This window comes from Triticum aestivum, chromosome 6D (assembly GCF_018294505.1).
Source record: "Triticum aestivum cultivar Chinese Spring chromosome 6D, IWGSC CS RefSeq v2.1, whole genome shotgun sequence".
NCBI classification, from domain to species: Eukaryota; Viridiplantae; Streptophyta; class Magnoliopsida; order Poales; family Poaceae; genus Triticum; species Triticum aestivum.
Genome location: NC_057811.1, coordinates 467,211,071 through 467,238,609, shown reverse-complemented (window position 1 = coordinate 467,238,609; position 27,539 = coordinate 467,211,071). Strand labels below are relative to the sequence as shown.

The 27,539-nt window shown below is 49.6% G+C and overlaps 3 protein-coding genes, 1 long non-coding RNA gene and 1 pseudogene across 10 annotated transcripts; 3 read left to right on the top strand and 2 right to left on the bottom strand.

Moving 5' to 3' along the window:
* The first annotated feature begins 1,352 nt into the window (after nt 1-1,352).
* Nucleotides 1,353-8,699, top strand: LOC123145948 (uncharacterized). 6 transcript variants are annotated; one of them, XM_044565491.1, is made up of 4 exons: nt 1,353-1,787; nt 7,293-7,422; nt 7,570-8,148; nt 8,254-8,699. In XM_044565491.1, the coding sequence occupies exons 3-4, from the start codon at nt 7,700-7,702 to the stop codon at nt 8,435-8,437; spliced, it is 633 nt and encodes a 210-aa protein (XP_044421426.1). In that variant the 5' UTR covers nt 1,353-1,787; nt 7,293-7,422; nt 7,570-7,699; the 3' UTR covers nt 8,438-8,699. The 6 variants fall into 6 exon arrangements, with proteins under 6 accessions (XP_044421426.1, XP_044421421.1, XP_044421422.1 ...); XM_044565486.1 differs by having other exon boundaries at nt 7,237-7,422; XM_044565487.1 differs by having other exon boundaries at nt 7,237-7,442.
* On the bottom strand, nt 2,006-7,596 carry LOC123142718 (uncharacterized; annotated as a pseudogene).
* A 2,103-nt stretch (nt 8,700-10,802) lies between the features above and the next one.
* On the bottom strand, nt 10,803-13,179 carry LOC123145950 (uncharacterized). 2 transcript variants are annotated; one of them, XR_006472565.1, is made up of 5 exons: nt 12,994-13,179; nt 12,837-12,932; nt 12,510-12,730; nt 11,354-11,659; nt 10,803-11,245 (listed from the first exon to the last, which is right to left on the bottom strand). It is a non-coding gene; the product is annotated as an uncharacterized lncRNA (long non-coding RNA). The 2 variants fall into 2 exon arrangements; XR_006472564.1 differs by having other exon boundaries at nt 12,837-13,179.
* A 3,348-nt stretch (nt 13,180-16,527) lies between these two features.
* Nucleotides 16,528-19,497, top strand: LOC123145946 (uncharacterized). Its single transcript, XM_044565483.1, has 2 exons — nt 16,528-17,578; nt 17,699-19,497. The coding sequence occupies exons 1-2, from the start codon at nt 16,539-16,541 to the stop codon at nt 19,191-19,193; spliced, it is 2,535 nt and encodes an 844-aa protein (XP_044421418.1). The 5' UTR covers nt 16,528-16,538; the 3' UTR covers nt 19,194-19,497.
* A 1,922-nt stretch (nt 19,498-21,419) lies between these two features.
* LOC123145944 (uncharacterized) lies at nt 21,420-24,698 on the top strand. The gene is made up of 2 exons (XM_044565480.1): nt 21,420-22,717; nt 22,870-24,698. Exons 1-2 carry the CDS (start codon nt 21,462-21,464, stop codon nt 24,383-24,385), a joined length of 2,772 nt encoding a protein of 923 aa, XP_044421415.1. The 5' UTR covers nt 21,420-21,461; the 3' UTR covers nt 24,386-24,698.
* The last annotated feature ends 2,841 nt before the right edge of the window (nt 24,699-27,539 follow it).

Genomic DNA, 27,539 nt, shown 5'->3' with positions numbered 1-27,539 from the left:
GTGCCAAATTTGCCAGCAAGCGAAGACAGAAAGGGTGGCTCTGGCTGGGCTATTACAACCCTTGCCAATTCCCAAACGGCCGTGGGCAGTGATTTCCTTGGACTTCATCGAAGGGTTGCCGCGATCAGGGGGCTACGATGTTATCCTAGTGGTCGTGGATAAATTCTCCAAATATGGCCACTTCTTAGCCATGAAGCACCCATACACAGCCCTCTCAGTGGCCACTACATTCATGCAAAACATCTTCGAGCTGCACGGGCTCCCAATGGCGATCATCTCTGACCGGGATCGAATCTTCACAAGTGCCTTGTGGCAAGAGCTCTTCAAGTTGGCTCAAACGCAACTCCGCATGAGCTCTTCCTACCATCCCCAGACTGACGGGCAAACGGAACGGGTCAATCAGTGTTTAGAGACGTATCTGCGTTGCTCGGTGCATGCCTGCCCCAGAAACTGGTTCAAGTGGTTATTCCTTGTTGAATATTGGTACAACACAACGTTCCATTCAGCCTTGGGAAGAACTCCATTTGAAGTGATCTATGGCACCATGCCGAGAGAGTTTGGAGTGAATCAAGTGGATGAGTGCACTATTCCAGATCTGGCATCATGGCTCAAGGAGAGAGAAGTTATGTTGGAACTACTCCAGCAACAGCTCAAACAAGCCCAGGACAGGATGAAAAAGCAAGCGGACAAGAAACGCACGGACCGCGAGTTCGTCGTGGGGGATGTTGTGTTCCTCAAACTGCAACCATTTATTCAGACCTCAGTGGCACAACGTCCATTCCAGAAGCTGGCATTCCGGTACTACGGGCCATACAAAGTTATGGAGCGAGTGGGAAAGGTTGCATACAAGCTGCAGTTGCCGTCAGAGAGCAAGATTCACCCAGTGGTTCATGTGTCACAGTTGAAGAAGGCAGTGGGCGACAACATTCTGGTCGAAGCTGAACTTCCCCCGGCTGCAGAAATCCTTCGCATGGAACAACTACCGACAACCATCCTTGCCGAGAAGACGATCAAGACAGCGCAGGGTGACAAAATGCAGGTGCTGGTGCGTTGGGGTGATTTACCAAATTCCATGGCCACTTGGGAGGAAGGTACGCAGTTCAGCAAGCGCTTTCCGTTTACACTGGCTTGGGGACAAGCCATGTCCCAAGAGGGGGAGAATGTTAGGACCGTGCCACTCCAATGCCTGACAGAGGGGTCCCAAGAGTTAGTCAACTCCACGGCCAGGCCAGACGACCATGAGGAGGACAAGTCAGCAGGCGAATGACGCGATGCAAGCCGGCGATTGGTCCAGATCAGCCAGTGCAACGAGACAGCCTTTATATACTAGCTAGTGACGTGTGTGGTGGGTTATGCAATGTAATATGACTTGAACCGGAGCTGCTATCCTGGACTCTCCTACCTAATCGATCCCCTTTTCCTCCTTCCCCTACCTGCTCTCTTCCTCCTCCTTCCTCTCTCGATCTAGGCCCGTTACACGGTGTCCCTCGTGCGGCAGATCGCAAGGAGATTCGGCCAAGCCACCTAGATTCGTGCAGGCGCAACACCTGCATTCGCGTGCTCGAGCAGCTGCTTCCGATCGAGGCGCCCCACGCTCGAGAATCCTCTCCAACTAAAATGGCGCCAGCCTCTGATCCTAGCGTACGCATCTATCGACTAACGGCGGCATGCACGACGGCGCACTGCTCAGCTCTATTGCCTTCATCCGCATGCGGGGATCAGGCGCCCTGCAGGTGTTCGGTAAATTTCCCCACTGGGAAGATTGTGCCGCTGGCGTCGGATTCAGGGTATGTTCCCTCTGTCAGTGATTATCATTTATTAGGATTAGGATAGTATGTTTCACTAGTAACAATTGCTTCAGTTTCCTAAATATGCACTTCCCATTCAAGTTCTTATGAGACACAGCATACAAATAGGATCGAAAAGAATCACTTATCATGCATAATCAGTGGATTAAGATACACAATGTCAGCATGATCCAATTGGGATGCAGCTTTATCCCATTACATCAACTAGACTAGGACTCTAAAAACAGGGACAGCTAGCTAGAGCATACCACTGAGTGCACCGGTAAAGAATCACACTCTCGTTTTTTCTTGGCTGCTCGGTGACAATCAGACCATATTGACAGCGTCATATGGATTGCAAAGTAGCCCAGAACGGCAAGTATGAGCATGCCGACATACACAGACGTCTTCCACCCCCTGCTGGAGCCGGCTGCATAGGCCACTAGGAGGGTGACCAAATCCAGTAGGATCGTCCAGTTCATCACCCTCAGCGACCATTTCCCCCAATCTTTGTCCTTCTCGTTTGGCAGCCAGTGCGGTAGCAGCATCATGATGACAACGATGGAAGCCATAAGGGAAATGGAGTTGCTGTAGAAGAAGACGAGGTACCGGGGCCTCCTGTTAACTTGCATCACAGGGTCGCCCGCCTCATACCCATTGCCACTGCTCTGCCATGCTCCGCCGGGCGGTTCCAGGCCAGCCTGGTAGGCTACGCTTGCCACCAAGATGCCTAGCAGCATCAGGTACTTGCGCCTCGCGTGTTTCTTACTTTCTTTTTCTTCTTCATCTTCCTGTTCACGGGATATTGATGTCGCAGTAGCTGTTGAATTACCATTTTTGTGTGGATCCGTCAGCAAAAATACTAGCAGCAGTACAGCCGCAACAAAGAGGACTGCACCGACCAACACGAAGATATAGATGGTTGTCCTGAGGTGTTGCGTGCTTCCGGCGGCGTAGGCCCCCGTCAAACAAAACAAGCCCACTGCCGTACAAACAGATAACGCATTGCTTCGTATGGCTGGCCTGTACAGATTGGGGTTCACCAGGAGGATGATGAGGGCGATGGACAACATGAAGCTCACCGAGTTGCAGTAGAAGAAGACCTTGTAGCGGAATGGGTAGTTGTAGAAGAGGACCGGGTCGCCAGCGTGGTGCCCGAGATTGTCATCCTGGAGAAGGACGCCACCGGGAGGGGTGAGGCCTGCTTGGTAGGTGATGGTCGCGGCCAAGATCGCAAAGAGGAGCAACCGTTTGCGCCTCTTCTCCAGCAACTGATCTGCACGGTCGTCTTGTCTGTCCTTCTGATCCAGTGTGAAGAAGACGACATGGATCACCACATAGACCAGGACGGCGCCTGCCAAAGCCATTGCGTAAATGGAGGTGTTGATGTCCCGGCAGCTCCCAGCTGCATAAGCGCCTATGAGGCCGAAAAGGTTGAGTATCATCGCTGCCTCAAGCACGTGGTGCTTGACCAGAATCTCCTTCTGCACCAGGACGATGGCCACCAAAGAGGCCACGAACGCAATGGAGTTGCAGTAGAAGAAGGCCTTATACCTCCTAGCGTTTGTGGTGAGGAGGATCGGGTCGCCGGCGATGTGCCCATCGCCGTTGTCCTGCCAAAAGCCGCCTGGCGGGTCCAGCCCTGCTGTGTAGGTGATGGTGGCGGCAAGAGTGGCGAGCAGTAGAACAAGAGAGCGAGCCTTCTCCAGAAGCTCCTTAGCACTGCATTCATGCATTGCAGAGAAAGAAAGAAACAGTTTAACTGCAAACAGAGGATGTGTATGTGCTGCGTTACCTGACATCATCATCAGGTCGTTTTGCTGGACTGAAACAAGAACACGAAATTTTTGGCGCTGGCGTATAGAAACCACCATAGAGTAGGATGTATGCCATTGCCAGAACGGCGCCGACCAGGCCGACCAATTTGGCGGTGGTGTCGGTCTTCCTGCAGCTGCCAGCGGTGTATGCACCAACGAGGCTGACAAGCGCGACGACGATGCACCCATAGAGCACGCGAGAGCGAGCCGTCTTCTCTCGGAGCTTCTTGCCGTCAATGATGAGCAGCATGGTGATGAGCAGGGACGCCAAGAACGCCGTGGTGTTGCAGAGCAGGAACACCGTCAGGCGCAGGCTGTGGTGATCCTTGAGGATTGCATCGCCTGGGCGGTAGGTGGTCCCAGTGCTGTCCCAGAAGCCACCCGGCGTGCTCAGCCCGGCGACGTCACCGCGAACGTCGCCAGGAGCATCAGGACCTTGCAGAGCCGTTCTTCGGCTTTGGGCTTCTTGAGGGGCATCGCGCCACCGGAGCTGGGGCACCAGCAATCCATCAACTTGAGAACCATGATGCAGACAAAGACGATGGCCACCAGCACCGCGGAGTAGATGATGGAGATCTTGTCCCGGCAGGTTCCTGCGCCGTAGGCACCCAGGAGGCTGAGGAGGTCCAGCACCATGAAGCCCCGCAGCGGCAGGACGACCCGGACGGCGTCCTTCTTCCCCTTGTCCTTGTCCTTGTCATGCCGGATGGCGAGGATGAGGATGAGGATGAGGACGATGACCACGAGCGAGGCGGCGAAGGCGGTGGCGTTGCAGTAGAAGAAGGCGAGGTAGCGGTGGTAGTTGGTTTGGCGGATGATAGGGTCGCCGGCGAGTTGGCCGTCGTGGGTGACCTGCCAGACGCCCCCCGGCGTGTTGCCGTACGTGACGGTGACCACCAGGGTGGCCAGCAGCAGGAGGTACTTCCGCAGGCTGTACTCCCATGGCTGCTGGCCCTGCCCGGGCGCCGTTGCCTGCTGGCCGGACTGATCCGTTGGCATTGCCGGCTGCACTGCAGGGGCGGCGGCGATTCCACTCTCTCAAATCTCAAGCTCTCAGCAAGTGTGGCTCTTTCTTAATACTGTGATGCAGAGATCATGTGGGAGTCGGACGATGGGAAAGAGAGGGAGCTGCGTGGTAGTAAGACGACTTGACTCGGCGCGTCGTCCGGAGGGAAGGTATTCAAAGCCTGACGGAGCGCCAGTATTTTACTGCCACTGCTCTATATTTTTACAGCAACTCGGGCGCGTGTAAACGACGGACTCGGGGTCCTGGGAGCAGCCAAGTCTTCTTCTAGCCGTGGCCGGGCTCCATTGCCGGCCTCACTGCAGCTGCATATTCTATCCTTTAAGACTGACATGGTGGAGTATTGTACTGCCCTCCCCGATGTGCAGGGAGTCAGATCGTCGGGGAAGGCCAGCAACAAGTCAACGAGCAAGTCTTTCTCCGGTCAAGTAAACTAGGGTACAGTAATTCTGTAACAAGTAAGCAATTCTAGTTCTTCCAAAACATCGTGAGGGAGCGCCCTAGTTGAACGCAGGTTTTTTATCCAAGAAAAAAAACAATTTGCATCTGACAGAGCCGGCTGTGACCGGAATTCGTCATGATAATGCGAGCAAATATCTCCTCGATCGACCACCCATCGATTTCAATCTAAAAGAACACACAGTTTGGGCCTATTGTGATATTTTATTATACGTTTTTTTAGCGGATTGATATTTTATACGTGGTACGAGGCCTGCTACTACGTGGACATTGGCAGAAATGGGCCCTGCTGGTCCGGCCCAACAGAAGCGGGTGTACGAGCCTTGATGTACAGTGGGTCGAGTGAGAGCGACCGAGCGAGCACCAAAAATGCTACACTTACGGGTAGCATTGCACGGTTTGCACCTACGGACTCTCTCCCCACCAATTTCTTTGCCCCCTGATTTTCACTGTGGGGTCCTCCTTATTCCAGCTTCCAACCAAATATTGACACACCTTCCCGTAACAACAACCCCGTATGAATTGAGCGTAAGTGTAGCACCGTTGGAGCGAGCACACTGCCGTCGCCTCCTCCGCCCCCTATAGACATTGGAGCTTCAAAATGCTTCACTCCGGAGTCCCGACTAAGGTACTTTTATATACCTTGTTTATAAATATACTGACATGGTACTTCAACCTCAAAAGATAATGCATTTCGCTAATTTCAACTGTTCTCTCGTAAATCCAGTTGTTTCTTTTAGCAGTCTCTTGCATTGTCGTAATGAGGTTCACTAATTATCATTTGTTTCCTTCTAAAGAGGTTATTTACTCCCTCCGTTTTTACTTACTTCGCATATTATAGATTTGTCTAAAGTCAAACTTTATATACTTTCAACAAGTTTGTAGAAAAATATATTAACATCTACACCACCAAATCAATACCCTTAGATTCATCATTGCATATATTTTCACATCATATAAATTTGTTAATATAAATGTTCATATTCTTTTCTACAAACTTGGTCGAATTTATAAAGTTTGACTTCAGTCAAATCTAATATGCGGAGTAAATAAAAACGGAGGGAGTACATTATAGGTGCTATCATTAGGTTTCATTGGCACATAAGTTTGACAGGTGCACAAGTTTGAAGTATGTTAGGATAAATTAATTTATAAATCATTTTCAGTGATTGTGTTTATTTCACAATTAAGTTTACTTTTGTTTGTTCACAAAAAAGAGTTACTTTAGTTATAAAAATCGAACCAATTAATATATTAATATGTTACTGAGTGTACATAGGCATATAGTCCCTACAATAACAGTTTAATAGCAAAAGTAATTAACATATTTTATATATGTTTGTCTAACGTAGAAAAGGCTTTTTTTTACGAGAATAATGTAGGGAAGTTTGACCTAGCAAAGCTAGATTTAAATTAATCTGGAAACGACGTACTCCCTCCGTAACCTAATATAAGAACGTTTAGAATACTAAAGTAGTGATCTAAACGCTCTTATATTAGTTTACAGAGGGAGTAGAAGAGATCATTGGACTTTCAATAGTAAAAATACCCAGTATTGATTGCTTAGGGGTATCACCCGGGCCGATGCTCCCATAAAGCAACCATAGAAAGCTGCTTGACGACGACAGAAAGAGATGGACGCCTCCAGGATCTTTCCAACCCCAGAGGAAGATGACACTACCCTGGGCCCCTTTTATGTGCTGAGCGGCAACATTTCCTATACGGTTCATGGCTGCTGATTGCACCAGTGTTTTTCTCAAGTGTTCAACATTCCAAGATAGTTCCTTCCCGTCAATTTCGCTTCATTGTCACGTTCATCATGGAGAGTGGTTTTTCAATTCCCGGTTGCCTACACCCTCAAATGAACAGTAAATTCCAAAAAAAGAAACTGAAACTTTGCGACATCAAATATGATCAAACTTTATAGATGCTTGCAAGATTTCATGCCTAAAAAACATTCGAGGAGCTCTACTAAAGAAAAAGATCTCAGTGCTCAAAGTGTTGAGCACTTACAATCACTGATTTTTGTTTCTCATGTGTACACCTATCTCTACATGATATTTCTTGATTAAAATTTGCAATCACCTAAAACGTTTGAGCATATTTGATGTCGCAATGTTTCATATTTTTCTGTTCATGCGGAGTGTAGGGACACCCAAGAGCTATCACACCTTTCTCTTCATCATGTGTGGATGTCTGCACCAGGCGGCACCTTTCTCTTCATCATGTGTGGATGTCTGCATCAGGCGGCACCTTTCTCTTCATCTATGTGTGGATGTCTGCATCGAGCAGGCACGAGACTTCTGGCTAGATTTCCTGGCCACGCCCATCTTTGGTAATGCCTAATCGCCTCTGGTAATGATTTATTAGGTGTCCTAACCTCTATAATCACTTGCATTAAGCCCTATTATTTGTGTCTAACACGCCCGTGGCTGCCGTATTATCACATACCGGCCACACTTGCACCAATGCTTTTCTGCAGTGTGACATCAGGGGCCACGATCGCCATTCTGCCGCATGTATAAATCCTGTGCGGGCGCGTGATTTCTTTCCCAAGGCTGAGCAGACACGCGCGACCAAGCTATAGGGTGATCGATCTACACGACCTGACGATGGGAGTGGTGATGGCGGCGCTCTGGGACATCCTGGCGAAGGCCGCCAATGTGGCGCAGATGTCCGGCCTGCACGCCGCCATGCTGGTCGCCGTGGGCATGAGCCTCTTGCGCATCCCGCAGAGCACGCGGGAGTGCGCCAAGCTCGAGCGGTGCAGCCGCAGGCTCCACGCGCTGCTGCAGTGGCCGACGGGCTGCGGGGCCGCGGTGCTGTGCTCGGAGATGGGAGGCCCCGTTCTAAAGTCGCTGGTCGACGCGGCCGGACTCGTCGCCTCCTACAAGAAGAGCACGCTCTGGCACCGCGTCCGGAGGGGCAAGGGCATGGCCGCCCAGCTCCGGGACATGCAGGACGTCGTCGACTCCTACTGCGGGCTCCTGCTCTACGTCAACGCGCATCTCCTGCTACAGCCGGCGACTCATCGTCCCCCGTCAGATGCTACTACGTACGGGTACGTGCATGAACTTGAGATACACATTGATTTAATTCCGACATTCTACAAAACTGATTTAATTATGCCTCTGATAGCATCATGCTAATTTAATTTGCAACGCAGGGTTAAGGAGGCGAATGAGAATGACCCATCACAGAGTCGAAGTGTGCTACAAGCAGTAACCAATAGCCCGGGAGTTAAAGAAACTCGTGGCACTCAAATGCCCAATGATGATGGCGAGGGGGGAACAGGCAGCCGGACAGACGACACCGGTCTAGCAGGACGTGAAAGAAGCGTGACTGCTTAATTAGTGATTTCCCATGAGTCCATGACCACAGGAGTAGACTGATCCCAACAGGCTAAAGTGAATTCTCAGTGCTTGCTTTTCCATTTGCTACGACAGTGAATAATGCACCGTCTGTAAATATGTGTATGTAAGCTTGGAAGATTTGTTTTTTTTAGAGCTTTCTTGGCGAGCTTTATTTATTAGCGATAACACTTACATAGTCTACTAGCTTGAAAGAACTAAATTCGGCGAGTCTACTTGCTAAAAGTTTGGCAGATTTTGATTGCCCATGAGTTGGTTAACATTGGCAAGAAAAGTAAACAAGAGTTGGCTCAGGTGCATTGCATGCCAACTATAGGGCTGCAAGAAAAATCCGAGGCTTGGGAGTCGCCTGGGATTGACTCGTCTTTTTGCTCGACTTGAAAAGAAATAAGCTGAATAGGAGCACTTTATGTAGATCAATCGAGAAATGAGATGATCTTGAGCGAACACTAGCTCGCTTGATTTTAGCTCGATTTAATATAGTTATATTGCATAATCCTGATATATATATATATATATATATATATATATATATATATATAATCAGGAAATATGATTCATTACCATATACATATTGTACGATTTTTCTCCATTTCATCTTTTCAGCCCCTCACCTACAAAACAGAAGCAGGTGTTCAATTCAAACATATATGCAGACATGCATACAGTAAGTACTACTAACAAAATAAGGCCCTTGGTAAGCTGAGATGTCAATCCATGCAAGAACTACAGCACACCAACCCGAGTATTGTTCGACAAAATATCATAACTTATAATTCAAAGATATGCGCGTGCTCTCAGTGGGCACCTCGCTGCTGCGATCAGTTACTTGAGATTGTGGAATCCGGCGCCGGCCCGGATGGAAATCTTGCTCGGCGTATAGCTCTAGTCTAGCTTGAAACCCATGTAGAGAGTAGAGTACAACAAGCACCAGGAGGGCCCCAAAAAAATTTAGAAACGAAAAAGGATCATGCATTAGAAAATTAATTAGGGCAGTGGATGAAATGGATGCCCTCAGCTCGCTAAAGTGCATTATTGGCATGCCAACTAGCTAGGGCAACCATGGAACAAGCGCCACTGTGTAGGATTAAATTCGATCAATCTGCTTGCAAATCGATCGAGTCACCTACGTATTCAAGGGAGTATTTAGCAAATAGCCAAATACTACGTACTATTCGGTACGTCTTGCATGTACAAACTGATCTGGTTTATTGAAGACTCGATGCACAGAAATTATGCCTGATTAAGCTCTTAATTAACTACTCCGTACGTAACTCTCTGGTGTATTCAAGAATCGATGAAAGGAATCACTCACCGTCCAAACAAAACTGAGTGGAAGTAGCAGCAGATCGGTGACTCGTCGTGCTTACCTGCAGCAGCAACAGCACCTTCTTCTGAAATTGGATGCTGACCAGGTGCGGCGGCAGCGCGCGCGTCCGATCGACCTGACAGAAATAAAATCCACCAACAACGTACGGCTCAGCCTGTGATTCCGCGGAGAGAATTTGAGGGGGGGCAGCGGCTGGGCCACGGAGAGAGACGCCGCGGAGGCGTCGAGGGCAGCGGAGAGAGGCATCGAGGCTAGCAGACGCCGAAGGTGCGTCCAGGATGGATCTCGGCTTGATCCGGTGACCCGGGGAGGAGGGCCACGCCGCCACGGACTCGGCTGTGCCGTCCACATCAGGGGCGTGCACGGTGATACGGCGCTGACTCAGCTGATCGTCGGTGTAGGGGAAGGAGGGAGATGACCGCTCCACCTCCTCTCCTCTGGCCAGGGAGGGACAAAAGGTTCGTTCTTTTTAGTCCCGCATCGGCTAGCGAGGTAGAGCAGGACCTGTTTATAACTCGCGAGCTGCTGCTACTATCGTTCCTTCCGGAACACCCGGTAAAGAAGCTTAGCATGGTATAAATGCAGGGTAGCTAATTTTTGACACCTTTTCTTACTACTCGAAATAGATGCAAGTTTGTTTAAGTACGTCCCAAGGTGGCCAGCCAGGCCGCTACAACAGTCAGCTACTCAATCAAAATTAATCGATTTGTGGAAATATTTCACAACTCATACGTTACGAAATCCAATAGCGAACTGCAGAGTTGTACACACAGACAAAAAAAAAACGTCTTAAGAAATCAGTGGCAACATGACATTGCAGAATTCAATAAAAACTTAGTACATGACCCTCCGAGCACACAACTAATAATGAACACCGCCCTGGGTGTCTAAATTACGTCTGTGCACTACTAGCACTGACATCATAAATTGAGTTCTTACCAAGACCTGGTAAGCTCAAGTTTTCATCAGGCAAATAACAGTATAACACATCGGCGAATTGTCCACAAGCAGCAGTTAACAATGTCGCGGGAATATGACGCAATCTCCAGATAGATATTTGTCCTCAACATTTACAATTTATAATTCTTCAAGGAAGAGAAATGTGCTGCCTGCTGCCTAAATACGGACTTACAGAGCATTGCATCTAGGGCTCGGTTCTCTCAGCTCTGAGGTCAGGCATAAAAGGTGCTAGTTTGCATATGTGATGAAGGTCATATATGTTAAAAGGACCAAAGTGGAAAGGTAACACAGAAAAGTTATCTGATTTTGAGGCACAATGGTAAAGAGCTACCAAACACAAACAAGAAGCAAACCATATCTCATATGCCTTTCAACCAGGAAGTGTCCGAAGACGGGGTCATCCATAACTGATAAATAGGAGTGGAAAATAATTTTTTTTTCCAATCCCTGGCCACTGTAGAAATTCCAATAATAGTACTCCATGTTCCACTTCCATCCTGCAGTTTTGAGATGGAATGAGAAATGTAAAATATGTTCTAACAAAGCAGGAATGGCATAAACACAAACAAATAGCACGCTTGAGCTTGAACAAGAGAAAAATGTACCACAAAGCAATAAACAAGTGGCTTCTCCAACTGCACCGAATGTGGCCATTATTGGTAATAGAAAAGCCATATAATAATCCAGCAAAAGCACTTTCCGGGATGACAAATATCGACCATAAGATAAAGATCACTGGCAGAAATAAGAAGTAGAAGCTTTACTGCAGGTCCAACCATTTTGGTTCTACCTTCGAGAAAAAGAGGATGCATAATATGAGTATTTCGACGCGTATTAATGTGCTTATTAACAGTGAAACTGCAGAATTAGTGCAGATATTCCAATTGCCATAAGAAGGCATAGCAGAACACCTGTTAGACGAAATTAAATGAAGTGAGGGGATACGATGCATATTTTAATATGTACAAGAATCAAACAAAGATGAAGTACCAACACAAATAGAAGTACTTCAGCACACAAGAACATTGCACTTCCAGATTTTACAATACATTGATCTGTATCATTCATCGCTGACTTTTCATTCACATATCAATATATAGGCGACATAATTGAACTGAAATATATCGAGAGACAATAAATCCACAAGGTGACATATGTACTGAAAACTGCATAGTTTCATTTCTAAAAAATCTCAATGAAAAGGTTCTACAAATAACTGAAGAGCTAAAATAGAATGGGGACTTCGAATGTTTAAGCTATAAAAGTCCAGTTCTAACTGGCCTTCGTGAGTCGGCTTCCGCAGGTACCTAAACTTTTTTTTGCTAACCATGGATCATCAGTGTATAATAGTATGTGCATTAGTACACTACCATAGAACCAGAATGCTCATTGAAAGAATAGAAACCTGTTGTAGACAATACAACTGCATTTACGAAGTGGAGCCGCCAAAATGAGCTATCACAAGCAGGTGTTCCACGGCTGCCTTCATATCAATTAAGTTGTCAAATGGATTGGAGCTAGCCTATTAGCTCATTAAATCTGGGCCTTCAGTGAGGTGTTGCAGTGATTTATACTGGAACGTTTTCGTAACAACGACCGAAGACTGAATGTTTCATCACCAGCAAGTACCAATTTCCCTTCACAGAGGCTAGCCCGTACGAACACTGGCAACTAATCCATTTCCATAGAGACATTCTAGCCTCTTTTCGTAACAAAACAGAGATACACAATAGCTTATTTGTCTCCGGTACCGGTACGCACCTCTTTGCCCAACCAGGGGGCCGTGGGTTCATCTTGCCGGTCTAATGCTCGGATTCCTGCTGTGATGTTTCCCGTCTGATCTCCCTGGCCCTTACCCCCGCGCAGATTTCAGCGTCCACTTTTACCGCCGGTGCTGCGACCTCGGCCGCAGCCGCCCGGTGTGTGTGTACACCAGATCCATTTGGGTTGTGCTCTCGTCAACTTCCTCAACGAATTGGAATCTGGATCCCGGCATATACGCACAGAAGAGCGGGGAGAAAATCAACGAATCGCAAAAAATATTAACCTGAAACTCCACCCCTAACCCACACAGATCAAGATGTTTACCTGCTGGCTGCATTAGAAACTCCAATGCGCCAGGAAATCAAGTCGCCCCACTGTGCACGAATTCTTCTCCGCAGGCAGTCGCTCACCCCTTCACCCCTGAGACGAAGTGGAATCATACATCAAGACCACCGTGCGCATAATAAATCTCCATACCAACCTGCGGTGGAAAGCAAACTTCATGGTCCACGGACAAACTTTCTGGAGAACGATCTGATCCACGGATCAGGAAGACTCAGCGACCGCCGTCCCTGTCGCCGGCACACACAACCGACGGAGGCCGCTTTCCTGGCCCACAGATCAGGTCCTGCCGCGTACGTATCTGACACGCCAACGCATTTTTTATCTCCCGTATTCCCACGAAAAACATCTCGGCTCAGATCCCTACGTGATTCTCTTTTACGATGGCATTTCTTGTATGAAATACTGCCTTCGCTTCGTTTTACTTCGCGTATTAGATTTGCATGAAATCAAATTTGCAAAGTTATACTCCCTCCGTTCCTTGATATGAGGTGTATAGATTTTTGAGAAAAAATCCAAAATATAAGGTATATTGTGTTGCACCACTCGTTTGGATATTTTTTTTAAGGATTTGATTACATTTCCCTATATTAGGCAAGTCCTCTATTTTCTCATGTCAATTAGTCAGGTGTAATCTCGCCCAAAACTTGTGAAATTTTCCCTTCATGTGCGTTTTTTAATTTCCGTGCCAAAAACTATACACCCTATATTTAGGAACGGAGGGAGTATTACATAATATCAACATCTACAATACCTAATAAATATGATGAAATTATATTTTATGATGGATCTAATGATGTCGTTGTTGTATTCTGAACGTTAATATTTTTTGGTATAAACTTTGGACAAACCTGGAAGGGGAGCCTTGGGCAGCGGTAAAGTTGTTGCCTTGTCACCATGAGGTCACGGGTTCAAGTCCTGCAAACAGCCTCTTGCAGAAATGCAGGAAAAGGCTGCGTACAATAGACTCGAAGTGGTCGGACCCATTTCCCATGAGTCCATGACCATAAGAATAGACTTATCCCAATAGGCTAAAGTGAATTCGCAGTGCTTGGTTTTTCATTTGTGCATTTCGTGTTCAAATTAGAACACACTTGCACTCCTCGATCTTCAATGTAATAAGTTGGGGCAAGTAGCTCATCTGGAAAACCTGGGCCCCCTCCAACGCAAAGATATTCCTCTGGCTTGCCTCCCTCACCCGCTGCTGGACCGCCGAGCACGGCACGACCTGCTGCACGACCCCGTCTGCATGCTATGTGGTCAGGACGATGAGACCCTTCACCACCTCCTTGTTCGATGCGTCTTCTCGTGCATTGCTTGGCACGACATCTTGGCTTGGTGCCGCACGCCAGCATCCCCCCCCCCCCCGACGGCACCACCGGCTTCTTTGAGTGGTGAACAACTACCAATGTCGCGACATGCCTACGCAAGGACATCAACTCCCTGGTTGTCCTCACCTCCTGGGCCATATGGAAGCATCGCAACGCCGTCCTCTTTGACAACGCATCACCCAACCTCCACACCCTCCTCGACGACATCAAGCAGGAGGCGAAATTATGGGCTAGAGCCGGCGCCAAAGGGCTCGATCGGATTATTCCTGTAACATAAACTTTTAATTAGCGAGGCTGAGCATCCTCATCCCCCCTGCTCACCCTGCGCGTCTTCCGTATTGCCAAATCCGGTGTATCCAGAGTGATACATTTGACATATGTTCAAGATGTCCACGGATTCGTTCTTCCGTATTGCCAACTACGTGAAGGAGCATGATCGATTCATCATGCAGAGAGGATTTGTACTAGAGATCTTGGTCACAGCACTAAACAGAAGGTGATTTCAGCATTGCGCATGATGGCGCCGATTTGGTTGGTGATCTCTTGGCAATGGGAGAGAGCACTTCCATCAAGTGTGTGGAGAAATTTGCAAAGATAGTGGTTGAAGTGTTCGAGCCAGAGCATTTGAGAGCACCCAATGCTTAGGAGACTCGGCGACATCAATGTGCTAATGGATTGTCACTTGGAAATGGGAGAAAGCACTTCCATCAAGTGTGTGGAGCAATTTGCAAAGATATTTTGGCATGCCTATTTTAGGATGCATGCCTGAATCTTGCAACGATACCAATGTGCTCCATCGATCACCATTCTTTGCATGGTTAGCCAATGGGAAGGACCAATGGTGGAATTTCCTCAATACTGGCCAATACTGGCCTGGAATGAATCCTCAATGGCGCAACAACGAGGAAACAATAGGGAAGGAGAGGTTGAGAGCAGAATCGGAACGATAGGCGGCAGAGGGGAAGGACCCCGACGAGAACGAAGGAGGCGATGGCTTTTTTTGGTTGTGTGCCGTGTGCTCACTCTCACTCGAGCAACGCTACACGCACGGGCTTTTTTTTACGGGATCAACGGACTAGCTTGATTGGCATGGTTTGATTGGATAGAATTATGCCGAGGGGCCCACCCCACTGAAAATGGGGGGGGGGGGGTTTAGTTTGGAATATGCCCGTAAAACCCAGTCCAGTCCGTGCGTTTAGAATTTTCGCTCTCACTCGACCCTCTATGCCACTAGACAGCACAACACGCACGCGGCCGGGACCAGAAGCAGCCATTTCTGCCGATGTCGACGTAGCGGGCCTCGTGCCACATGAAAACATCACAACAGGCCCAAACAATGTTGTTTTAGATTGAGAATCGATCGGTCCAGGACATTGTTTGCAGAGGGCGCTCACCCGACGCAATTTCATGACGAATTTCACTGACGTATGCAACATGAGCAAACATCACGTCACAGCTGGGGCTGATCTTTCCTAAGAGTCCACATCGACGGGAAGGTTTGGCACCTCGATGTCGGCTCTTCGCCACCTGGAGCTGTAGGTGGTTCCAAGGGTTGGGATGTTCGCCTCTGTCCGTTGCAAATACAGTAGTTTTTCCTAGTCCTGGTAGATAAAAAAAAAAACTGCATTTAACTACGGCGCCCCTCACGATGTTTTGGAAGAACTAAAACTGCTTCACTAGTTTACTTGACCGGAGGAAGACTTGCTCGTTGGCTTGTTGCTGCTTCCCTTCTCCGATGACCTGACTCTGATCACCTGGACATCGGGGAGAGCAAGCAGTACAATACTCCACTCTGTCAGACCTTAAAGATAGGATATGCAGGGTGCAGAGAGACTCGGCAGCTTCCTCCAGACAACGACTCACGCCAAGTTAAGTCTTTCCATAACATAATACTAGTAATCACTCTCCCTTCCTAACCTGTCGCTGCCATGACATTCGCCATTCTGCACCATCACAATAGCCAGAAAAGAAGAGGGAAATGCACTTGCCGAGTGTCCGGCGATGGCGCTCGGACTACATCGGCCAGCCGGCAACGCTGCAGCCCGGCGACGGCCAGAAGAAGACCTGGCTGCTTCCCTTCACCGACGACCCTGACTGCGCACGTTCACACGCGTCGGAGTTGCTGTTAAAAATAGAACAGTGGTAGTAAAATACTGGCGCTCCGTCAGGCTTTGAGTATGCAGGGCGCACAGGCTGGCACCTCCTCCCCCGACGACGCGCGCCGAGTCAAGTAAGTCGTCTTATTACCCCCACATGATCTCTGCATCACAGTATTAAGAAAGAGCAAGCTCACTTGTTGAGACTTGAGAGTTGAGAGATCGGAATGGCCGACGTCCCTCCAGTGCAGACGGCGATGCCAACGGATACAGAGGCAAACGCGCCGCTCGTGCAGCCATGGGAGTACAGCCTGCGGAAGTACCTCCTGCTGCTGGCCACCCTGGTGATCACCGTCACGTACGCCGCCGGCTTCAACCCGCCCGGAGGCGTCTGGCAGGTCATCCATGAGGGCAAACTCGCCGGCGATCCTATCATCCGCCAAATCCACTACCGCCGCTACCTCGCCTTCTTCTACTGCAACGCCGCGGCATTTGCCGCGTCCCTCGTGGTCATCGTCCTCATCCTCATCCTCGCCGTCCAGCACGACAAGGAGAAGGAGAAGAAGAAGAAGGACGCCGTCCAGGTCGTCCTGCCGCTGCGGGGCTTCATGATTCTGGACGTGCTCAGCCTCATGGGCGCCTACGGCGCCGGCACCTGCCGGGACAAGAGCTCCACTGTCTACTTCGCGGTGCTGGTGGCCGCCGTCTTCCTCTACATCGTCGTCGTCAAGTTGCTGGACTCGTGGCTTACCGGCAAGCACTCCGACTCGTCCGGCTCCAGCGTGGAGTCCCAGAACGAGATGGCCCTCAAGGAACTGAAAGAGAAAGATCAAGAACGGCTCCGCAAGATCCTGATGCTCCTGGCGACTTTCGCTGCGAGCATCACCTACGTCGCTGGGCTGAACGCTCCGGGTGGCTTCTGGGACAGCACCGGCGGCAACCACCGCCCGGGCGATGCAATTCTCAACGACCACCACAACCTGCGCATGAGGGTGTTTTTACACTGCAATACCACGGCGTTCGTGGCGTCCCTGCTCATCACCATGCTGCTCATTGTCGACAGCAAGAAGCTCCCTGCTCGATCTTTCGTGCTCTACGTGTGCATCGTCGTCGCGCTTGTCGGCCTCGTCGGCGCATATGCGGCTGGCAGCTGCAGGGACACTGGTACCACCGCCATAGTGGTCAGCCTGGCCGGCGCCGTGCTGGCATTGGCATGCATCCTACTCCGCACTTTACCGTCAGAATCCTTGTCTTGTTGTTCCTGTAGAACAAGAAAAACTGATGCAACTCAGCACAGGTACGAAACTGAACTGAAAATCCTCGTCTTCCTTTCCCCTGTTAGCAGATACACTGTTTCTTTCTTTCTCTGCAACTCAACTGAGCTCTGTTTCTTTTTCTCTGCAATGTATGAATGCAGTTCTAAGGAGCTTCTGGACAAAGCTCGCTCTCTTGTTCTACTCCTCGCGACTCTTGCCGCCACCATCACCTACACGGCAGGGTTGGACCCGCCAGGTGGCCTTTGGCAGGAAAACGGCGATGGGCACATGGCCGGCGACCCCATCCTCCTCACGACCAACGCTAGGAGGTACAAGGCCTTCTTCTACTGCAACTCGGTTGCGTTCGTGACCTCCTTGGTGGCCATCATCCTGGTCCAGGAGGAGAATCTGGTCAAGCACCACGTGCTAGAGGCAGCCATGATACTCGACCTATTTGGCCTCATTGGCGCGTATGCTGCCGGGAGCTGCCGGGACGTGAGCACCTCCATCTATGCCATGGCCTTGGCAGGTGCTGTCCTGGTCTATGTGGTGATCCATGTCGTCTTCTTCACGCTAGACTACAAGGTTACGGAAAACAACGACCAAAAAGATCGTTTGCTAGAGAAGAGGCGCAAACGGTTGCTCCTCTTCGCGATTTTGACCGCAACCATCACCTACCAAGCCGGCCTCACCCCTCCTGGCGGCTTCTTGCTCCAGGACGACGAGCTCGGGCACCGCGCTGGTGACCCGGTCCTCTTGTACAACTACCCAGGCCGCTACAACGCCTTTTTCTACTCCAACTCGGTGAGCTTTATGCTGTCCATCGCCCTCATCATCCTCCTGGTGAACCCTAATCTGTACAGGCCAGCCATACGGAGCAATGCGCTATCTGTTTGTACGGCTGTGGGGTTGTTTTGTTTGATGGGAGCCTACGCCGCGGGAAGCACGCAACACCTCAAGACATCCATCTACATCTTCGCGTTGGTGGTCGTGGTCCTCTTCGTTGCAGTCGTAGTGCTGCTAGTATTTTTACTGAAGGGGCCGAACATAAATAGCAACAATTCGGCGCCCAAAACAAAGGACGAAGAAGGGAAGGAAGATGGCAACAATTCGGCACCCAAAGAACAGGACGAGGAAGAAGGGAAGAAGGAAGAAAAAGGGAAGAAGGTAGAAGAAAGGAAGAAGCACGAGATGCGCAAGTACCTGATGCTGCTAGGCATTCTGGTGGCGAGCGTAGCATACCAGGCCGGCCTGAAACCGCCAGGTGGAGCATGGCAGAGCAGTGGCAACGGGTACGAAGCAGGCGACCCAGTGATGCGCAACAACAGGAGGCCCCGGTACCTCGCATTCTTCTACAGCAACTCCATTTCCTTCATGTCTTCCATAGTTGTCATCATCATTTTGCTATGGCAATGGCTGCAAAAGAAGGCGAAAGGAGAATGGGAGGAACAGTCGCTCAGGGTGATGAACTGGACGATCCGACTGGATTTGATTGCTCTCCTAGTAGCCTATGCAGCCGGCTCCAACAGGGGGTGGAAGACGTCTGTTTATGTCGCCATGCTCATCATTGCTGTGCTGGGCTACTTTGCAATCCATATGACGCTGGCACGTATTGTTTGTCAGCTTAAGAAATCCAAAGAGAGACCTGCAGTGTGAAGCCCCAAGGCATATCTGCAGCGTCGCTATAGTGCTATACTATGTGAGAGCGATTGCTCATCTGAGCTGTGACCTATTTTTCATCCTGTCTTTAGATCTCTAATCAGCTTACCCTAGCTAGCTCTGCTTCCTTGCCAAGGGCTTCACAAAAAGCTTCCCTCTTTTTAGATTCCTACTCTAGTTGATGTAATTGGATGAATAACCTGCGTCCACTCTGAGCATGCTTGCATTGTTTGTCGACTTACTGAGGAAGTGTGTGCATCTTAATCGAATGAATATGCATGACAGGTGACGTTTTCCTGACCCTATGTGCGCCTCTCTGTCTCATAAGAACTTGAATGGGGCGTGCATGAATTGCAATAACATTTGTATTCCGGAAACTGAATCATTTGTTACTACTTATGAAACATATGTCACTTGGTATAGTCAGAAGTTGTGTGCAATCCTGCTAGCTTTGTCTAGCTAGTATGTCACTAGGTATAGTCTGGAGTACTGTGGAATCCTGATAATTTATAATCACTGATCGAGAGGAAACATACCTTGAAGCAAGGGGGCCATCGGACGCCAGCGGCGTGATCTCCCTAGTGGGGCACTTCACCGAGCACCTGCAGGGCCCCCGATCCACGCATGCAGATGGCAACTGAGACGACCAAGCCGCCATTACCGTGGGTCGATAGATACGTACGCTAGCATAGCATCAGAGGCTGGAGCCATTCTGCTCGGAGAGGATTCCTCGAGCGTGGGTCGCCTCGATCCGAAGCAGTTGCTCGAGGCGTGAATGCAGGTGAGGCTCGAATCCAGCTGGTTTAGCATCAGTCGCTCCTTGCGATCTTCTGCACTATGGGCGGACTGCCCAGGTGCAGGTCGGGGCGGGCGGTCGCCGGCGATCCCCTGAGAGAAGGAGCGGCGCCTTGGCTCCTGGCTCGCCTCCCGCGCTGCTGCCGTCTCGTGGCATTCAGAAACAAACCGTGGAAACCGGCAACCTGGTCGGTAGTTTTTTTTTGTGTGTACTATAATAGGCGGGGTTCATCGAATTTGAAAGATCGTTCATCTAATATGAAAAAAATCATCGAATCTGAAAAAAGTTTATCGGTTTTTAAAAACACAAAATTCTTTTAAAAAATCATGCATTAAAAAAAGGAAAAACCGAATAAAACCATCTGTAAACTAAGCTTTTGCGAACCAGAAGAAAAGAAATAAGATTAAGGAGCGAATGAACTTAGCACACAAGAAGGGCGATGGTTTAGAGCTCAGAGACATAGAGAATGGGCCGACCCAGCTTGGAGTGCTGCAGGCGCCCGTTTGCAAAAGTTTCATAACATTATACTTTCACACGTTGTGTAAAAAAAAGACAGATATGTGTTTCAAAAATGGGCCGACTTTTTCTTGGTTGGGCCAGAATTTTGTCTTTTTTGTACAGCAACAAATCATAATATTTTCAACGACTCTTTACATGTTCATGCAGAATGCACATAAATTTTCATGAAATTTTTCGAATTTGTGTGAAACTTTTAAATATGATTTTCAATTTTTTGAAAAAAAGGGGTCCATGGAGCTCGGCCTCCAAAGATTCTCACTCGGTAGTTTGTCTTCTTTCTTCATCAATTAATTATCCAAACAGTTTTTTTAAGATAAGAACGGACTCTACATCGATCAGTGGCACAAAAATACAATGTACACTATTACTCCCTCCGTCTCAAAAATAAATGTCTCAACTTTATATTAACTTGACAAATTCTCTACCGCACAAAAAAAATTGTAATTTTTTGAATTTTTCTAGTATTTGTTTTGATTTTTTTTTTCATCAGCGCGGGTGCAGATGAGCTCGGACGCAGAGATGGATTTTTGACTAAAATGTGTCCATCTATATTATTCGAATTAAACAAAGTTAGAACGTTTTATATTTGTTTAGGTACGGAGTACATGAACAAAGAGAATCATGACCAGGCCGAAAAGCACCTGCCCAACCATATTCTACAGTAAGATATCCAAAAACGCAAACGCGTGCTCATCAGGATGTTTCCGATCTAAAAAGCTAGGCTTTATTTGACCGGAGAAGACTTGGTTGTTTTGCTTCACTTTCTCGGAGGAGCCTGACGCCCGTCCGTCCGCATGTGGAAATTGCTGTGCAGGGCGCAGAGACTGGGCACCTTCGTCCCGCCGAGTCAAGTCGTTTTAAAATGACGACGAAACCATCTCTCTCTTCTATAATAAACACAAGAGGAAGGGAATCACAGCTGTGGAGAGCAGGTGCAGCCGTCAGTGCCAATGGATCAGCCCGTGCAGCCATGGGAGTACAGCCTGCGGAAGTACCTGCTGCTGCTGGCCACCCTGGTGGTCACCGTCACGTACGCCGCCGGCTTCAACCCGCCGGGGGGAGTCTGGCAGAACGCCCTCGGCGGCCGACTCGCCGGCGACCCCATCATCCGCGACACCAACTACCACCGCTACCTCGCCTTTTTCTACTGCAACGCCACAGCCTTCGCCGCGTCGCTCGTGGTCATCGTCCTCATCCTCGTCCTCGCCATCCGCCACGACAAGAAGGGGAAGGACAGCCGCTGGGTCGTCGTGCCCCTGCGGCTCGTCATGGTGCTGGACCTGCTCAGCCTCATGGGCGCGTACGGCGCCGGCACCTGCCGGGACAAGATTTCAACCGTCTATTCCGCGGTGCTGGTGGCCATCGTCTTCCTCTACATCCTCGTTCTCAAGTCGATGGACTGCTGGGACAAGAACTCCGACCCCGGCGCCGGCTCCGGCCGCGGGATGCCTGTCGCCAATGGCAACACCGGCTCCGGCTCTGGCAGCGCGAGGCCCAATCCTGACTCTGGCACCGGCACGATTTCCACCTCCATCGCCGGCTCCGACGGCGGGATGCCCATCTCCAACGGCAACACCAGCTCTGGCGGCGTCATGTGCACTCCTGATCCCGACTCCGACGCCGGCACGATTCCACCCCCCATCCTCGGCTCTGACCCCACGGTCGGAGAAGACAAGGAGCGGCTCCGCCACCACAAGGCCCACAAAAAGCTGAAAGCCGAAGAACGGCTCCGCAAGGTCCTGATGCTCCTGGCTACGTTTGCGGTGAGCATCACGTACGTCGCCGGGCTGAGCACGCCGGGCGGCTTCTGGGACAGCACCCAGGGCAGCCACCACCCGGGTGACGCGGTTCTCAAGGACAACCATGGCCCGCGCCTGACGGTGTTCCTGCTCTGCAACACCACGGCATTCGTGGCGTCCCTGCTCATTACCATGCTGCTCATCATCGACGGCAAGAAGCTCCGCAAGAAGAAGACGGCTCGGTCTCGCATGCTCTACGGGTGCATCGTCGTTGCCCTGGTCGGTCTCGTTGCGGCGTACATCGCCGGCAGCTGCAGGGAGATCGATACCACCGCCTACGTGTTCAGCCTAGTTGGCGCCGTTCTGGCAATGGCACACATCATCCTACTCTATGGTATCTACGCTTCTTCTCGTTCCAGTCCAGTGCAACAAACTGGAGAAGTTCAGCAGACTGTTGATAATGTCAGGTAAGGATCACATACATAACATCTTCTTCCTTTCCTCTGTTTGCAACTGAAATCTCTGTTTCTTTCTCTGCTGCTGAAGTTTGTTTCCTCTGTTTGCAGTTTCACTGTTCACTCTGCAAACTGAACTAAACTCTGTTTCTTCTTCTCTGCAGTGGTAGGAAGGCTCTGGACAAGGCTCGCTCTCTTGTTCTACTGCTCGCTACTCTTGCCGCCGCCATCACCTACACAGCGGGGTTGGACCCGCCGGGTGGCCTTTGGCAGGACAATAGCAACGGGCACATGGCCGGTGACCCAATCCTTCTCACGACCAATGCTAGGCGATACAAGGCCTTCTTCTACTGCAACTCGGTTGCCTTTGTGGCCTCCTTGGTAGCCATCGTCCTAGTCCAGACAGATATTCTGGTCAGGCACCACGTGCTGGAGGCAGCCATGATACTCGATCTGTTTGGCCTCATCGGCGCCTATGCCGCCGGGAGCTGCCGGGATGTGAAAACCTCCATTTATGCCATAGCTTTGGCAGGCGCCGTCCTGGTCTATGTGGTGATCCATATTGTCTTCTTCACGCTGGACCACGAGGACAAAAAGGACGACGACAAGGCAAATCAGTTGTTGGAGAAGAGGCGCAAACGGTTGCTCCTCTTTGCGATCTTGGCCGCGACCATTACCTACCAAGCCGGCCTCACCCCTCCTGGCGGCTTCCTGCTCCAGGATGACAAGCTCGGACACCACGCTGGCGACCCGGTCCTCTTGTTCAACTACCCACTCCGTTACAAGGTCTTCTTCTACTGCAACTCGGTGAGCTTCATGCTGTCCATCTCCCTCACCATCCTCCTTGTGAACCACAATCTGTACAGGCCAGCCATACGAAGCAATGCGCTATTTGTTTGTATGGTCGTGGGCTTGTTGTGTTTGATGGTGGCCTACGCCGCCGGAAGCACCCAACACCTCAAGACATCCATCTACATCTTTCTGTTGGTCGGTGCGGCCCTTCTCGTTGCAGCCGGACTCCTGCTAGTATTTTTGCTGAAGAAAAATGACAGCGATTCAGCAGCGCAACACACTGAACAGAACCAAGAAATGAAGGAGTTAGAAGTGAGGAATGGGGATAAAGAGGAAAGAGAGGAGGCAGAAGAAAAGAATGGGGATAAAGAACTAAGGAAGAAGGAGGTAGAAGAAAATAAAGAAGAAAGGAAGAAGCACGAGAGGCGGAAGTACCTGATGCTGCTAGGCATCTTGGTGGCAAGCGTAGCCTACCAGGCCGGCCTGAAACCGCCCGGCGGAGCGTGGCAGAGCAGTGAGAATGGGTATGAGGCGGGCGACCCGGTGATGCATGATAACAGGAGACCCCGGTACCTCATCTTCTTCTACAGCAACTCCTTTTCCTTCATGGCTTCCATTGTTGTCATCATGATGTTGCTGCCGCACTGGCTGCCAAACAAGAATAAAGAAGAATGGGAAAAATGGTCGCTGAGGGTGATGAACTGGACGATCCTACTGGATTTGTTCACTCTCCTGGTGTCCTATGCAGCCGGCTCCAACAGGCAGTGGAAGACGTCGGTTTATGTCATCGCACTCATCTTTGCTGTGCTGGTCTACTTTGCAATCCATATGACGCTGTCATGTACTGTGTGTCGCCCCAAGAGCCCCCAAAGCAGCTCTGAAGTGTAGCTCTACTATGTGAGGGCGTCTGATCCGCGATCTATCTATTTCTCCGTCTCTAGATTTCTAGTCAGCTTAATTAGCTCTGTTCAATCTCTCTGCTCTAGATAGCTCTCTCTGTTTTTAGATTCCTAGTCTAGCTGATGTAATCTGATAAACCTGTATCCCGAGTGGAGGTTGGAGCAAGCTGACATTGTTTGTCGATTCACCGGGGAAGTGCGTGTACCTTAACCCAAATACGCATTGTAGGTGAAATTTCCTGGTCCTATGTGCAATCTCTGTCTCACAAAAACTTGAATGGGAAGTGCACGAATTGCAGTTCCAGTGTATTCAGGAAACTGAAGCATTTGTTGCTACTGAAACATGCCAGTATGTCACCAGGTGCGGTCTGAAGTAATGATTGTGTAATTCTAATAGGATCCACTGGTCTTGTCGAGAGGAAACATACCTTGAATCCGTGACCCGACTTCAGCGGCGCAGTCTCCCCTGTGGGGCAATTCGCCGAACAACTGCAGGGTGCAGGCACCTGAGCTGAGCTGGGCGGGGCCGCAGGCCACTGTCGTGTGTAACGTCGTCGTCCTGCATCAATACGAACTGATATCATCAGAGGTTGGCGCCTCGATCGGAATCAGTTGCTGGAGCCGACGAGCAGAGGGTGCGCGAGTGCAGGCGCTGTGATTCAGAAGAGTGCGCGAATCCTGCAGGTTTAGCCGAACCAGCCCCGCCTCAGTCGCTCCCTGCGATCTTCCACACGAGGGACACGGTAAAGCGGAAGGCCAAGAGCAGCACCGCGCTGCCCCGGTGCAGGTCGGGGCATGGGCTATCGCCGGCGATCGCCGGGGAAAAGGAACAGCCCCAAAGCCCCTGCCTCCCGCGCGGTTGCGTCTCGTGTGGACGAGCGGTAGGATGGGCTGAGCGAGCAGGCTCTGGGCTGGCTTAACCTGATCCATACGGTGCGGGTCATAACATGCGGCCCGTCCTGTCAGACCGGCGACCCAGAGGACATGCCGGGCTACATGACGGCTATCCGAGTTGAATGAAATGAACAAGTTTAATGTTTAAACTTTGTTTTGAATGAAATTCGGTAAATTTGTGTTTAATGTTTTTGAAAAAAGAACAACAGGAAATTAAAGAAGGAAAACAAGTATGAATTTAAAAATTGTTAAAGTAAAGAAAAAATCCGGAAGAAAATGAAATAAAGAAGAAAAGGTAAAAAAGAAAAAGAAAAAAGTTCGACAAATAAAATATTTTTTGTAAACAAATGTATAGAATTATTATGAATTTAAATAATTAATATAAAATAAATAGGATACACATTTTTATATTGGATAAACGTAATTATCCAAATTTGGATATTACAAATGAAATATGAAATAAATGAAATGAAAATCATCATAGAAACAAAAAATGAAAGAAGAGGTAAAATTAAAAGAAAAAACCGGCCGCTGAGCCGAGGAGGGCGTACTAGGCCCATCCCGATCAAGCCCAACGGCGAAAGAGAGAGAGCTTTTCGGCCAAACACGACCCAGAAGCCCATCAGGGCGGCGACGATAGGATATTTAGAGGTGTTCGGCAAGGTAGGCGGACAGAGCTATTTAAGCTGGTGCGGGCACCCCTCGCTAGGCGATGTGGGACTAAATTTGCAGTGCCGCTTCTGCCGTGGGCGCTGTGCGGACCCGTAGGCGCAACTGGGCCAATTCGGGCGAGCCCACGAAGGCGCCAGATGTCGCCGTTGCACTAATATAACATCTATTTCCAAGTGATAAACACGGCCTGACGTCGCCGTCGTACTGGGCCAGTTGGGCCGCCGTATCCCCTCCTGAGGCCTTTGCCATGGAGCTTAGGTGTCCTAGGGCATCTCGTGGTGTTGTAATCTAGCCGTCCTATGTTTTCTGTTGGCATCATAGTGGCATGCGTTTGTGTTGTCCGGTTATCTCGAATTCTACTTTGTAAGAGGGCTAGCTAACTTGGTTGTGGTGCTTTATATATAAAGCAGGGCAAAAGCCTGTTTAGAGATGAAATGGTGTGACTTAGGCTCTAAACTCCTGCATTCAATCCCCTCACAAATTATCATTTCCTGCATTCTCTTTCCCTCTCTATAGTTAGGGAGTTGTTCGCCCGAAAGTGCTTGGACTGTCCGGTCCAAAACATTTGCGAGTATTTTGATGATCCGTGTTGGAGATGCCCTGTATTTGTGGTGCGTTATATGAACTACTAGCTGACATGATCTGTTAAACCATCCCCTGTGCTGAGAGGTAAAAAAACTCACCTTAGTGGCCGCCAGTTTGTCCCACCTGCTCCACCGCACGCAAGTCCCCAACTGTGCCGCCACACCAAAAGGACATCAACACCACTCCTCAATGCGAGCACATATTTCCCCTCCTCATCGCCAGTGGCCGACGATACTCAGACTCCGACCTCTCTCATGTGCCAATATTGTCCAGGAATGAATCCTCATTGACGCAACAACGAGAAAACAACCGGGATGGAGAGGTTAAGAAGAATCGGAATGTAAGCGGCGGAGGAGAAGGATGCCGACCAGTGGGTGGGATTTAATTGCCACTCTTGTTTTTTTAGTAGAAGAACGCTCACTCACTTGACCCACTAGACTGCCCAGCACGCATGCTTTGCTTTTGTTGGGCCGGACAAGAAGCGACCATTTCTGTGGATGTCAACGTAGTGGGCCTCGTGGCATGTGAAGTACAACAACAGGGCCACGAAGCCCCCCGCCTATTGCCTATGCCAAGATACATGTGGATGCTGGTGTGCGAAAGGGGGTTGGAGGAACGGCTGCTACTGTGTGCAGAGACATGAATGGAATTTTTCTAGGTAGCAGGTCACTTGTAATTGGCGGGGTGGACGATGTAGTGGTCTTGGAGACTATTGCATGCATGGAGGCATTGGCTCTGGCAGAAGGTCTTCAACTCCATCGTTTTACCATTGCTACTGACGCCAAACAGGTGGTACGAGACATTCATAGCGGGAGCCGAGGAAGCAATGGAGCCATAATTAGCGAGATTAAGTTACAAGCGTCCTTATTTAATTGAAAATTTTCTTTTGAAAGTCGTGCTATCAATGTTGAAGCACATAGTCTAGCCCGGTTCTCACTTTTGTTAGGTTTGGGACATCATGCCTTGTTTGGCCAGTCTCATGAACCAAACTT